Genomic DNA, 16130 nt, shown 5'->3' on the forward strand with positions numbered 1-16130 from the left:
CGGAATCTAATTATAGCATCATAGTCTACAAAAGTGGCTCAAGAGTTGATTTTATTAAGAAAGAAAGAATTAATAATAATAATAATAATATCATCCTTAATGGCTTTCCATAATTTAAAAGATAAAATCTACAGCTAGTGAAGCAAATGGAACCTTCATGAGCTGTTTGTCTTGCCATCTCCAACTTCAACTCCTGCCACTTCTTACATAAAAACTTCTTTCTAGCCATATTAAATGTCTTAAATAATTTCAAATAATTTTCATACTGTTTCATGCCTTGATTAACTATAGCTCTCTACTGCATTCTCTCTACTATGCTATCTCTCTACTATGAATGGACATGCTCTCCTGAGTAGTGAACTTTCATTCATTCTTTAAAACTCACTTCAAGTACTGCTTTTTCTGTGAGGTACTCTCTAACAATACTGCATTTTATAAGCAACAGTGAATACTCATTCCATCACACCACTATTTTATTTGTATTAGCTCTGATATGGCATTTTAAATATTTTGCAGTTAAAAAATATTTCTTATGCATTATATTATGAACTTTTCATTAATCTTAATATTTTTGAGCTGCTTTTTACAAGCATATTTATTATATTTTAAATTGTTTACAAAACATCAATTCTTTCCTACTCCAAAAGATCTTTGTTAATAACTATACTTTTTTCTGTTATAGTCTCTATTTGCCTATAGTAGATAATTGTGATGCTCAATTTAGTATTTTTTGGTGTACGTTTTTCCTAAAGTAATTTTCTTGAAGATAGGGTTATATCGTATATTCCCTAATACATATTATTGATACTAGGCTGGGTACATAAACAGTAAAATATATATTTTTTGAATTGATAATTCATTACAATAGACTATATATTATGTTATTAACATAATGAATAACATTATGAAATTAGGATAGACTACCAACTTTAGGCAATGGTAAAGAGATGGAATAACTACCTTCTGTATTTATAGACAAAACATTCTCTACATGTGCTAAGCAAAAGTGAAGAGTGGGAGAGAAACTGGCTATAAGATGATTGCTTTAATAAAACAATTGAGTAATAATACTGTTAAAGAATATTCTTGCCTATAAATTTGATATATAGTTTCTCAAGAGTTATACCATAAAACTGCCATATAAATGATAACTTTTAAAATAATTTTGGATAGTAAATAATCTTAGATGAAATTGAAGATGATCTGCACTAACAGTGAAGTTTATTGCAGTTTTTACTTAAAATATACATAGTAGATCATTATTCTTCATTCTAGAAAATTACTAGCTGAAATTGTTATGATATTTCTATTTCTTTGTTATGAGCCTATGTTGCTCTAATTTAATAACCACTGCTTAACAGAGAATTTGCTTCTGATTTATTTTGTTTCATATAATTTGCTAAAGATTTCCATTTTTGTGAAAAAAGAGATGTCTAGAGACTTGATGGAAGATAGATATGTAGATAGATAAAATGAATACCAAATAAAAAGAGAAATTTTTCACGTGAATCCTAGAAATTATGTTTACTTGTGCCTAATCCTCACGCTAAATTAAACATGATTAGGGCCAGGGATTTAGCTCAGTGGTTCCGCTGCCTGCCTCACAAGGGCAAGGTCCTGAGTTCAATCCTTGGTACCCCCCCCCAAAGAAAATCCAAACATGATTATGCCAGTTATCATATCAAAAGCTATAATTCTGAGTATTATAAAAGAAATAATGTATAGTGCATAAATATGAAGTATAAAGCACATAGGGTAAATACTATGTTTACTATTAATAAATGTAACATACTAACCTCAACAGCAAAAGTCAGAAAATACTTATTAAAGTCCTTAGGACTGCACCGAAGTACATACAGTCCAGTCTGATTACCTGCTTTTTTCAGTTTACTGATTGCGAAATCCATTCTAAAGGTAAAGAAGAAATACTTTGAATGGTAACACAGCAAGTACCACAACATTATGACTAGATGTCATCAAAAAAATCAAAAGCCAAATCTAAAATTCTCAATTTTTAGAAGACTTCCTGTTTTATTTTTCCCAATTACTTTCAAGGGAAAAATCAAAGTGTCAAGCTATTTTGCAGTAAGTTCAAATTAAATCAGGGACAATTCTATTATTATAAAAATACATAAAAATTATGAGATAAAATCATAAAGAAAATTCATTCCTCTGAATTTTGCTTTCTGATCACAAATTTAGTATTTTTAAAACCATACTGATGTTGAGAAAACAACACTACTCATGTCTCAACCATCATAGCAGTTGCTAATACAAAAACCTATGTGCATTGTTTTAATATTTAGTATAAAATCAAAGTGTAATAGAAGACCTATAGTAATTGAAAAAGATTATTGACTTTTAAAACTTGTGATATAGTTTTGAAACTGCACATCTTTTTTTGTATTGTGTTGTTTTTGAGAATGGTCTCAAAATGGTTTAGGCTGGGCTGGCCTGGGACTCACAATCCTCCTGCCTCAGCCTCCTGAGTGCTGGGATTACAGGCATGCACCACCACCCTTGGCTTAAAACTGCACATCTTGAAAGAAACACAAATATGAAAGTAGGAATCATTTGTTTAACTTATCACCATATTTCTCATATGTGTAAACCTGTGCCTGCATTTAGTAGGTATTCAGTAAATATTCTATAGATAAATGAAAGAATACTTGAGTGAATATATGGGTGAGTAGAAAAATGAATGCAAGGACCATGAAAAGTAATTATAATATATATTGCCTATATAATGTTCAAATAGTGCAATGTTTCATAATAACTGTACTTACAACTATGTGGACATTAATTATTGACTGAGGCAAGTCTTAAATATTATCTAACATACAAAAATTTTCTCAAACATTTCGAGGTAGGTTAAATTGACAATCCCAAATTTTTATTCTGTCCAGATTCTTTAAATTTGATGTCAATTACAAAGCAAAACTAGCTAAGAGATAACTAGGACTTAGGTGAAACAAATGTTTTATGTATACACCTGGCTAAAAATAGGAACATCATAAATCCATTTTGTGTTTGAAGCTTTAGCAGAAGTCATTAGATTATAAAAAAATGACAATTTTCAAATTTAATTCTATGGTTCTTTTGCAATATTTCAAAATTAATGAAATATACATTGGAGATGTGTTTGTTTTGTGTTGCTAAGACTCAGACCCTTAGGGGCTTCATGCATGCTAGGAAGGCATTCTACCACTGAGCCACAACCACATCTTTTTGTTACTGTTGTTTTGTAATACCTAAGAGTTATTAATACCCAAGAGTTAATTAAGCATGCATAAGCAACTAAATGTTAAACTTGTACAAGTTATAAGTATTACAGATTGAGACACAGATGGTTATATTATGTCTTAAATAAATCTAATTCATATTTAATCTGACTTAGTAAACAGGCTTCTTTTAAAAAATTTGAAACTATGATACTGTATTTTCAAAACTCCTAAGCTTATATCTATTGTATAAAATCTATAGTTGTCTGCATCCATGGAGGCTTGTTTCCAGAATCAAAATCTGTGGACACTCAGGTCCCTTATACAAAATGGCATAATTTGCATATAACTCATCCATATCCTCCTATATTCATCAGATCATTTCTAGATTACTGATAATACCTAAGACAATGTACATGCTATGTAAACAGTTGTTATTCTCTATTGTTTAAAAAATAAAGTACAGATCAATTCATTATGTACTAAAAACATATACTAATAAAAATAATTTTTCAATGTGCCGTTTCATCCACAAATGTGGAGCCCTCAGACATAGATGGCTGACTGCAGAATATTTTCTTATATAATCTGCTGTACTCACGAAATGGGGCCATGACAGTTGCTCTGTATGTTCTCAAGCACTGCCGGGGGTGCCACCTCTTTACAGAGGTAATGATGAGCATCTGCAGTCAGTCTGTAATATCCATCAATCAATGACACAAAAGACAAAGCTTCCCTTAATGAGCTCAGTTCAATTTCCTAAGCAGAGAAGAAAAATTGTATTATTTAAAAAGTCAACTGAATGTTAAAGACTGAAAATTTTCTATATTTCCTGTTATTAGATTCATTCTCCTAAATTTTCTTCTAAACTGCTCAAATGTTTTTATAACTCTCAATTATGCAATTTGAATTATAACTTCTTATGTCTGATATTTAAGATCCTCCTAGATATGGGCTTATCCTGCCTTCCCAATTATAATTCATGCTCAGCCATAATTTTACTGAATGTTTCTTTCCCCGATTAGACTAACATGGCAGTTACCTAAACCAGAAATCTATTTAATCTGACAAAAAGTTGGTATTAGATATCATGAGGATTTATTTTTATATACCAACTGTATATTTCAGAGGATAAAGTACTCATAAGCTAAAATGTTATGGCATATAGCTATGTTGTGATTGTATCATCACACATATATATGCGAACGTATAATCAACCTAAAATGTACCATTTTACCTAACAGGAAAATGTGCACACATATATAAAAGTATTTGTATTTATTTACTTACGTTAAAATAGTCAATTTGATTATTTAATGAAAAAATAAAGTCCCACTTATAAGAACAAAAACAATGTAGTATCTAAGATTAAAATTAAGAAAAAGGGTATAAAATGATTATCAGAAAAAACTTGAAAACACTTGTAAAATGCAACTTTTTATTTTAATATATCTAAGATTATGTTCTACATAGGATAAGTCAACATCATAAAGATGTAAAAATTCTCTCGAAATTAAGTTTTGTAATGTATCACAAGAATATCAACAGGTACTAGAGGCTATGCCTAGGAAAACAGGAAAATAAAAGAAAACCAAGGATCTAAAATAAAAGAGATAATAAGATAATTCCCAGGATGATAAGAAAGAGATGACCAAGTGGAGATTGCTCAAAAAACTAAAAACAGAAATTCTATTTGACCCAGCTATCCCCCTTCTAGGTACCTTCCCAAAAGAGTTAAAATTATCATATTAAAGGGATATATGCATATCTATGTTTACTGCACTATAACTTGTAATAGCTAGATCTCAGAAACAGTGCATATACCCATCAACAGATAGGTAAATGTAGTATTTATACACAATGGAGTACCATACTACCACAAAGACAAACTTAAGATATTTGTTGCTAAATGCATGCAACTTGAGACCATAATGTTAAGTGAAATAAGTCAGATACACAAGCTCAAATATCACAAGTTTTCTCTTATATGAGAAATACATACAAAAAATATAGAACAAAGCAGAAGAGAGATAAATAGGAAATCCAAATACTTCCCCAAATTACACATTGTTTAAAAAATAATTTAATATATATGCTAATTTGTTTCATTTATACTAGTTTTTCTTAGTTCATAGAAAGAATGTTTTATGTTATTATCTGTTTCTTTTTTGTAAGAATCTTTTTGATTTATGTCTTGTATTTTGAGTAACTACTTTGAAGATAATGATACACACTGTCTTAACTACTGTTATTCTCTTATTTTTATCATTTTTTTCTTTAAAAAGCAGATTAATAAAAAATGCATTGAGCTTTATACTTAACATTAGCACACTTTACTGTGTTCGTATTATATCTCATCAAAAGAAAAAAAAAGAAAAAAGAAACAAAAGTAAAAATAGCTAAGTTGGATTACTTCAAAATTTGAAACTTCTGTGCATCAAAGGACATAAAAAATAAAGTAGGCAACCTACTAAAAGAATTTTTTGCAAAAATATGTCAGATAAGGAGTTAATGTCCAGAATATATAAAGAACTCCTACAATTCAACAACAAACTTTGTTTTTTAAATGGCAGAAGACTTGCATAGTCATTGCTCCCAAAAAAAAGATACACAAATGGCCAACAAGCATATGAAAAGTTGCCCTAAATGATTAACCATCAGAGAAATGCAAGTCAAAGCCACATTAAGATAACACAAGATAACACCCTTCAGTATGGGAAACTATTCAGAAAACAGAATATAAAAAGTTGTGGTGAGGATGTGGAAAAACTGGAACACTTGTTCGCTGCTGGAAGGAATTTAAAATGGTACAGCTACAATAGAAAACAATATGGTAATTCCTCAAAAAATTACAAATAGAATTACTGTATGATTCAACAATTGTATTTCTGGGTATATATCAAGAGGAATAAAGCAGGGTCTTCAAGAGGTATCTGTACAACTATATTCACAGCACAACATTCACAATAGTCCAAAGCAAATGTTCATCAGTGGATGAATGGATAAACAAATGTGGTATATACATACAATGGGATATGTGAATATATTAAAAAGGAAAGAGATTCTAATACATGTTATAACATAGATGAACACTAAGTACATATGCTGACTGAAATAAACAAGTTCAAAAAAGATAGTTATATGATTCAAATTATATGACATATCTACTATAATCAAATTCATAGACCCAAAAAGTACAATAGTGGTTCCAAGAGCTAGGCAGAGGGAAAAATAGTCAGTTGTTAATAAATACAGAGTTTCAGTGTTGTAAGATGAAAATCTTCTGGAAATCAGATACACAGCAACATAAATATGCTTAAGACTATTGAACTATACACTTAGGAATGGTTGTGATGCTGAATTTTATTTCATACAGATTTTACCAAAATTTTAAAAACATAAAGAGAAAAAACAAAAGTGTAACGTGTAAAATGATAGTGTAAAACATATATCTAACACACAGTGGCCTGGGATAGTTTTCTTTTTTTTTTGGTACAAACTCGGGACCTTACACTTGCAAGGCAGGTGGCAGAACCACTGAGCTAAATCCCCAGCCCCTGGCCTGGGAAAATGTAACAACAAGCAAAAATTAATAACGATCTGTTAGAAAAATTTAACGAGAAAAATTGTTACTCCTAATAAATAACAGAAAATATATGTATCATGATTAAAATTCAGCAAGAAACATAAAAATTATTAGAAACTTAATACATGGATATAGAAAAAATATAATTATTCATAAATAGAAAGGTTATATGGAAATATCAACTCTTCCCAAATTAACTTTAGTGCAATTCCAGTAAAGTAATGATGTAATATTTTCAAGGAGCTTTAAGAATATTCAAAAAGACAGTAGAGTCACAGTTAAGAGCTTAGGTTTTCAAATCATGGATTTGGGTTTAAACAGTCCTATCGCTTAACCAATATTATGGAATATATTGGAAAAAATTAAGCCAACAAGTCCAAATACCTTCCCATAAAGGAGTTCTTTAGATTGCTACAGGATGTTCCCATTAGCATCAATATACTCTTTCAGAAATAATTATCGATCCCCATGGGATCGATAATTATTAATCACTCTTTCATACATCCATGAAATACTTACCAAACGCTATCTAAACTAGGTCCTGGAACACTGTACAAGGTGCACGAGGACATAAGCAAACAAGAAAATATGATTCTTACCTTTAAGAAGCTTACAGCCTACTAGGCATTAGGTTTACACTATTTAATTTTTATCTAAAAACAGAAAAGTGTGCTGAATAAAGTGAGCTGTAAGTCAGTTATAATTTGCATAATACAACCCAGAATACAAAGGGAAGACAGATAAGTCATACAGATACTTAAGATAAACAAACAAATAATATTAACATTTAAGCCAGGAGTCAAGAAACATCCAAATGGGCTGGGGATTTAGCTCAGTGGTTTCGCCACCTGCTGCACAAGCACAAGGACCCAAGTTTGATCCCCAGTACCAAAAAAAAAAAAAAGGAAGCATCCAAATTTTAAAAAGAAAACAGAACCAGATGAATAAATTTAAAAGTAAAGTATTTTAAAATTCATTTCTTCCCCTTCAAATAAAATAACTGGTATTTCTGAAGCTATTTCAAGAAAGGAAAGGGTCAATCTTTTAAAATCAATCATATCTTAGAAATTGGGTAAAGCTGACCTAGAATTGGTTTACATTTTGTCATATAAATTCCAAAGAATATCACTTTATTTTTTTCCTTTAATTAGGCAATATGACTTGCATTATGTACATCCCTATTGATTTGGAGGAGGTGGGGTGGGGAGGAAGAAGAAGAAATATTTTAGCAGGTAGACCACTATAACAGGAACTAGCACCAAGAGTTGGGGGAAATGGGAGAAGTAGCTGGTGCTCTGTTAATCATAAAAATGAGTGAACTCTAGGAGGCTGAGGCACAAGGATTAGAAGTTTGATTCTAGCACTGGGCAACTTAGCAAGATCCTGTCTCAAAATGAAAATTTAAAAAGACTGGGGATGTAGTTCAGTGTGAAGGTCTGTGTTTCAATCTCCAGTAACACACACACACACACACACACACACACACACACAGAGTGAAAACTATAGTAATGTACAAGAAAGTCACTTTGAAGAGAGTTGGTCCTAATACAAAAGACTAGACGTAATAAAAAAAAATGCTTACTGAATTTGTATTTGTTTAGAGCTATGTTAGTAACTTTAATCAAAATTCATATAAGAAAATAATTTTGCTATTAAGATTCTGAAATACTTAATTCTGACAACTGTAAAATGTAACCACTAATTAGTTATAAAAAAACAACTTACAGAGCTGGGGATTTAGCTCAGTGGTTTCGCTTCTTGCTGCGCAAGTGCAAGGACCCGAGTTCAATCCCCGGCACCAAAAAAAAAAAAAAAAAAAAAAAAAACCAACCAAACAAAAAACAACTTACCAAATTTTTACCATCTTGCTTATGGATAGTTACAATCCTACTTTCATTTGAGCCTTCCTGGTTTGCTTGCTTAATACTGACATCAATAATATCAAGAAAATCACAATACAACTGTAAATCCTATAATTGAAAGCATTTAAAATTAAAAAGTCATGGAACCATTTTCAACAAGACTTATGAAGAAGACAACATTAATTCCAAATTCTTTAAGATATAAAAGGTATTAATGATTACAATAGGTAAGTATTAAATGTGATCTCCTTCTCCTAAAAATCTAATCCTAAGTGTACTGTATCTTGCTTTGACTTAAAAATGAGATCATTAAAGGATGCCAGGAATCCAAAGTGTATTATAGTACATTCCAAACCAATTCTATACTAATAAGAACCATTGTCAAAAAACTGGAAATTTAGCTATCAAATAAGATTTAAAAAAAAAAGTTTCTAAATCTCTAAAACAATCTAAGAACAATATAGATATAAACAAATTTTAAACTTTCAATGCAAACCTTAAAAATTAAATTAACAAATATATATTACCATTAAAAATAATTAAATTAACCTTTTCCATTTACTTAAATGATTGTACCTCCTTATTATCAACAATAGTGAAAGAGAAAAGAAGGAAAAACTACCCTAAAATCATTTACACAATTCAAACCTTTTCTGAAAATATGTCATTATTAATTGTCATTAAAAATTATATAAAAAGCCACTTAAGAACAATGAGAAAAGCACTATCGATACAACCCTGATGGCTTCACACTATTAAAAAATTCCACTTCTATCAGGAGAAGTGTAAGACAATGTTTCAAATGACTAAAATCACTGGGCTTCTACTGCCATTCTACTTAAAATAACAAAGAACGAGAACATATCATTAAGGATTACCTGTTCTGTCAGTGTCTCACTTTCTTTATGTTTCCCTCTTGACCACTGAATTCCACCGTTTCCAGTTATTATAATGGTTGCAAAAATCTCCTCACCTGAAGGACCTCTTCCAGGTTCTTTTACTTCAAATTGCTCTGTGTAGAAGGCAGACTGAAGGGTCTCCAGATTTATAAGATACTTAAGTTTCAAGTTTCTGGCAGTAGCTTTGCATTGACTGAACTGCTGAATAAATCTGCGAAATCTGTACCTTATTCTCTTCCTTGTCAAAATATGATAGTCTTGGATCTTTGCTCGAACACATTTTGGTAAGAATGTCTTATAACTAGGAATAAAGAGCATATACAGAAAACAAAACAAAAATTAGAAGATAAATCTAACACAAAGTTGAAAGAGAAGTTTCTACCTTTTTCTGCAATAGGTAGGTGATATAGCACAGTAGTCAACTGCAGTAAGTCAACCTAACCACCATCCATAAATCAGAAAACCTTGAGATTTTATTTGATGATACATACACTCTCTATCATAAAGTTTAGAATAGATGTTAATTTTCTTACCCTAATGACATGAACAGTCTAGTAACTAGTTAATAATGAAGTCTCTAACAATTCATTTTCTCTGATAATCTTATATCCCTGTGGTGATAATTTCTAAGATATTTTTGGCACTTTCTGCATGGTGTTGCAAATATTTCCTATACTGTCATACTCGAAAATTTAGCTGAATTCTGGAATCTGTTCAATTTTGTTGCATGCTGTTGTTCATTATACAAATATTCTTTTTTGTATACATTGTTTTGTTTGGCCAGCTACTCTGTACTTTGAACTCTATGTAATATTCTAAAGAAGGCAGACAATTCATTTGTCTGCTTCTGATGAACATTTTACTTCCAAAGTACAACTACATAAAATTTCCATGACTTTATATATGCTAGCCTTTATTTCTACTGTATCACTCATCTTCTATCTGGTTAGATCATACTCATTCTACAAGTGTCAGCTCAAACATCATCAAATCCAAGAAACCTATATGGATGGGCCTTATTCTATGAATGAGTTGGATGTTCCTCCTTTTATTCTTACAGTATTATGTGGACCATCCCATAATACCACTGTATGCTATTCTTTGCCTATTTAGTTACCACTGGTGGTATTCTGGAGGTGGTTCACATTTTAAGGGTTTTTTTCAGTGATTGCTAAACAGTCATAATTAAAATTTGAGTTATCTACATTTACATTTAAATCAAGTAAATCTACTCATTACCCAAAATTCATAACTTCTTAATTATTTTACTTTTTTATTTTTGTTTTACTTTTTACTACTACTTATGCCTTTGAGGTTATTTATATCTATCATATGTAAATGGTAAAAATGGTTTGCTATTGCTCCCAATTCTGTATTCGATGACATCGGGCCAATACCTTGAAATTGGCCATCATGGAGTATTTATTCTGTGGATATCAACAAATATTACAAGTAAATCAGAAAATCTTTGTTGTTGTTTTCTTTTTGGAGAACTAGTTGTTAGCAACATACAAATGCTTACACCCTTCCCCACTCTACGCAAAGCCCCTTGAAAGACTCTCAATTTTGTATTGAAGTAGACAAAGGTGCTAGAGAAAGCCATTTTACTGGGTGGATGGGTTGCATTGTAAATACAATAACCAGTTTTGAACAGACTATATTACTGCCAGCACTTCTATGACAATTCTCTGTTCAACTAATTTTCCCAAATCCTTTTCAATTTCAAATCCTTTCCAATTTCAAATCCTTTTCAAACTCTTTCCAATTTCTTCAAACGTCCTACCTTCATTCTGCTTCAAATCTCAACATTCTTTGTCAAATTTTTCTTCAACAAATGACTTTACCTATTTCTTAGGGGGAAAAAATCCCAACAATTCTCTAAGCAGGGCTCCCTCAATATTCTGCTAACAAACTACATATGTCTGCGCTCATTTTCTTCTTCCTACCTATTGCAATTGAGGAAGTATAAAGGTGCTAGCTAATACCTTCTCTTTAACATCTATTTACCTATTCCCTTTTTCTTCCTCTAATACACATGTATACTCTCAGGACATTTACTCTATACATTATTTCTCTTTTACTCACATGTTTTAAGAATATTAATGTCCTCATCTTAAATGTAAAAATCTCTTTATTCTACATTTCCCTCCAGCTACAGCCTACCTGGACCTTTTTTTTTGAGAGAGAGTTTATATATCTCCATTTTCTTGCCTTCCATTTACTCCTCAACTCATTCCAATGTGGTTTCTGTTCATTACAAAAGAAAATACTCTCACTAAAATCAAGAAAAAGCCAAGGAATAGTGGTGCACACCTGTAATCCCAGCACTCGGAAGCTCCAGGAGGATCACTGCAAGTTTGAGACTAGCCTGGGCTATATAGTGAGTTCAAGGCCAGCCTGAACTATGTGGCAAGGCCCTATCTCAAAAAAACAAAACTAAATAAATTCAAGAAAAACTTCTATGTTACTAAAACCACATTTCCACATTCACTTTGCTTGTCACTTTTCAGTAGCATTCAATATTACTGACCATTCTCTCCTTCGATCTCTCTCCTCTTAGCTTTCCAGATTTTATTCACATTTCTTTGGCCACTTTTTCCCAATTTTCTTTGTAGCTACAATGTACTTTATCTTGTGATTAAATGTAGTAATTCCTCAAGACTCAACTGTGGGCCTTCTCCCTTCTTAGCTATACTCTTTTCTCTCTGGATTCTCTATATGAAAATAACTGTTATTCTATCTCTGTCCCTGAATGCTAAGCTGCAAGCCCATATACCCTGGGGTCAAGTCACTCTACCCATTTAATGTGGATGTTTCAAAAGCTCCTCAAACAATGTATCAAACAAAAATCATTAGTACCCCTTCAACCCAGAAGATACTCTTGGAGCATTTTCTGAGTAAGGAGCATTACCATGCATGTATCTCTGCAGGCCCCGGAAACCCAGGAGCCATCTTTTGCATCAATTTTTCCCTCAGCCTTACTATCAAAAAACCATCATCACCACCTTCCAAATATTCCTCTTATTTGTCTGTTTTTCTCATTATTAACCCAAGCAGTAATATCCCCTGGAGGAACTACTGCAATGGCCTACTTTCTAATCAATTCACGTGTACATTTGCTTTTACTACCTCTGGTTTTCTACAGCAAAGTTATGTGAATCTTTTAAAAACAGTCATTTCACTATAGCTTAATAATCTGAATGGTTTCCCAATGTTCTCAATCTTCTTAACATGATGCTAAGGCTCTACATTTTCTGGCCTGTTCCTCATGTCCTACTCTTTGAGCTCTCTATACATCAAGCTGTTGTATTCCCTTTTTCCACAAAGTCTTTTCCATTAATCTCTACCTCCCCCCACTCACCTCTCTCTACCCATTAAATTCCACCATTTTTCAGATCTCAAAAGTTATACTCTATCTCTTTTGGAGTACATTAAATTCTCAATGTATATACTCTCAAGTATATTTTTTGTGGCAATTATATATTTGTAAATAAATATTTAATAAAAACCTAGATAACATAGAGAGAGCTTCACTGAGTTGAGAATAAACACTGAAAAGATTTTAAAATATAATCAGAAGTTTTTCTGCTCTGCCATGCCTGTTAGCCATCCCTGTTAGCCATCCCTGCCTTGGAGCCGGGCTGATTATGGACTGAAACCTCCACAAACTGTGGCTGCTCATCATACACAATCGGGTGATGTTGAGGACCATGACAATGGTGAAGGCCACGAGGCAGACAACCATGTAGTAGATGCCCATGTCTCCAGAGATCTGGAAAGGTTTTTTCACTGTGACTGAATCTATCTCACTTCCCAAGAAGAACACAATGCACTAAAGAAACACATAGAGGTTACTGAGTTAGCCCTTTATATGGTCTAAGTTTGAAAAAGAATCCAAGTACTACAAATTAAACCCTTTTTATGAGGAAATACACTTTGGGTTCAAACACTTGACTCACAGACCCGGAAAGAAGCTCCTCGCCTCCATCCCAGGCTCCTAGGGCAGAGAAGCTCAGTCAGTCCCAGCACCCGAAAGGAAACTCCCCCACCGTCATCCCAAGCTCCTAGGGCAGAAAAGCTGAGCCGGTCCCAGAACCCAGAAGGAAGCTCCCTCGCTGCCATCCCAAGTTCCTAGGGCAGAGGTCAGCCGCGGGGGCGCCAGAAGCACACACCCTCCCCCCGTGGAAATGAAAAAACACTTAAACAAGCCTCAAAAACAGAGTTCCAGATCACCTACAGCAACCCCAAAGGGAAACAAGATGGAACATTCTGATACTCAACCACCTGGACTCTCTGAACTAGCAACAAAAGAGGATATGGGAAAAGTGAAATCAGAAATAATTACTCAGATAACAGCAAAGATTTTACTCATGGTGCAAGACATGATTAATAAATCTAGAGAGGACACAGATAAAAAAATAGAGGATCTGAGGAACATGATGGAATCCCAACATAGGAAACAAATGGAATCCATAAAACAGATGCAAACAGATTTCCAAGAGATTAAAAACTCCATCGAAAGTCTGTGCAGCAGAATGAACCAATGTGAGGATAGAATTTCACATATAGAAGATAAGATTGCAATTAGTGAGGAGGAAAAGAAAAATTGTTTTAAAATTGTAAGGAAACACGAGAAATCAATCCAGCAGCTGCTAGACGATGAAAAGCAGAATAACATAAGACTGATTGGAGTCAATGAAGAAAGAGGAGAGAGTGCAGATGACATAAAAAAACTCTTCACAGAAGTGATGGCAGAAAACTTCCCAAGGAGGGGGAAAGAACTTGACATACAGATAAGTGAGGTATACAGGACTCCAAATAGCCTTAATCAAAAAAAATCTACACATAGGCATATAATAGTTAGGATTCCAGAAATCCAAGAGAAGAACAAAATTCTACAAACAGTGAGAGAAAAGAAACAAATCACATACAAAGGAAAGCCCATCAGAATCACAGCAGACTTCTCAATGCAAACCCTCAAGGCAAGAGGAGCTTGGAGTGATGCATTTCAAGCCCTAAAGGAAAACAGCCTCCAGCCGAGATTGATGTACCCTGCAAAACTATCTTTCAAAATGGATGGAGAAATAAGATACTTTCATGATAAAGAGCACCTCAGGAACTTCATGAATACCAAACTGGCACTCCAAAAAATTTTAGACAATACCCTAGGAAAAGACAATGAGGGTCACAACTCCAGGAAACCCAGCAAAATGAATCCATTGGGTGTGACAAATTAAACACAAAAGGGGGAGAATCCAACAAAAAGAAAAAGTCATGACAAGGCTTTTAAAACTTTTCACTTCATCTCCCTAATGAGTGTATAATTCAATCTTATTACTGTACTGATTAGTATTTTTCTGATTCTAGAGTTGCACACCATTCCTTGTGCTATACTGGCTATTTATCATCTTCTTATGTCTACTTTTTAATTGGGTTGTCTATTAATGAGCTCTAAGAATTCTTTATATATTCTGCTCATAGGTTATATGCATTAGAAATGTGGTCTGTTTAAGGACTACTTTTCATTTTAATGATGTCATTTAAACTTCTAAATTTTGATGGAATCTCATTTATCAATTTTTTTCTTTTATACATCATGTTTTTTGTATACTAGGTAGTTCTTGCCTACCCTGAATTCATAAGCATTTTCCCTTATAATTTCTTCTTAAAGTTTTATACTTTTAGGCTTTCATATTTAGGTTCATAGAGCCCTTCAAGTTATTTTCATGTATTGAAAAAAAGGGTTGAGGTTAATTTTTTATATACAGATACCAGGTGTTCTAGTGCCATTTGCTGAAAACACTATCTCTTCCTCGGCTCTTGAATTGAGTTTATATTCTATAAAATGCTAATGTTAAATAATCTTTCAAAACTCAGTGGACCATATATGTGTGGTTCTATTTCTAGATTCTCTGTTTTATTCAAATGATCTATATGTTTTTCCTTACACCAACACTGCCTTGATTACTGTAGCTTTAGAAGTCTTAAAATTAGGTACTAAATGTCTCCCAACACTGTTTTTGTTTTTGTTTTTAACTTTTATAGGTCCTTTGTACTCCTACATAACTTTTAAATTTCAATATCCAATTCTTCATTTATAGCAAGTATAAACAGACCTGAATTTTTATATATATCTTGTGTTTTCTAATCTTGCTAAATTCAAATACAAGTTCTACGGGCTCCTAGAGATTTCTTAGTATTTTCTCTGTAGATGATCATTTCATCTACATATAAAGATTTTGCTTCTGCCATGCCAATCCTATCCTAGTTGTGTCATTTTATTGCCAGACTATTTTGGTGGGGACTAGGTTTCAAAGTTGAATGGACAAATAAAGAGTAAGCATATCTGTCCTTGTTCCCCACCTTAAGGAGAAAGCATTGTATCTTCTCCATTTACATAAGGCGCTCTCGCTGGAAGTATGGAGTACATGTCTTTAATCTGTTGAGAAGTTTCTGTTCTACTTCTAGTCTCCTGATAGCTTTTACCATGAACAGCTGTAGAATTTAGTCCAATATTTTTTCTCCAACTAGTGACAGGATCATATGGCTTTTTCCTTTCCTC

At 32.7% G+C, this 16130-nt stretch overlaps 1 protein-coding gene across 6 annotated transcripts in view; it reads right to left on the bottom strand.

The window, feature by feature from the left end:
* The window catches only part of Jak2 (Janus kinase 2), a 182013-nt gene that overhangs the window by 31905 nt on the left and 133978 nt on the right, over positions 1 to 16130 (bottom strand). For all 6 annotated transcript variants that reach the window (XM_087183475.1, XM_013069696.3, XM_013069695.3 and 3 more), the window contains 4 exons: positions 9548 to 9869; positions 8658 to 8777; positions 3823 to 3980; positions 1797 to 1908 (listed from right to left, as the gene is read on the bottom strand). In XM_087183475.1, coding sequence (XP_087039601.1) covers positions 1797 to 1908; positions 3823 to 3980; positions 8658 to 8777; positions 9548 to 9869 — 712 coding nt within the window. The remainder of the gene's footprint in view (positions 1 to 1796; positions 1909 to 3822; positions 3981 to 8657; positions 8778 to 9547; positions 9870 to 16130) is intronic.

This window comes from Heterocephalus glaber, unplaced genomic scaffold (genome assembly GCF_053883595.1).
Source record: "Heterocephalus glaber isolate CG9 unplaced genomic scaffold, H.glaber_assembly_v1.0 deba00001481, whole genome shotgun sequence".
Classification (NCBI taxonomy): Eukaryota; Metazoa; Chordata; class Mammalia; order Rodentia; family Bathyergidae; genus Heterocephalus; species Heterocephalus glaber.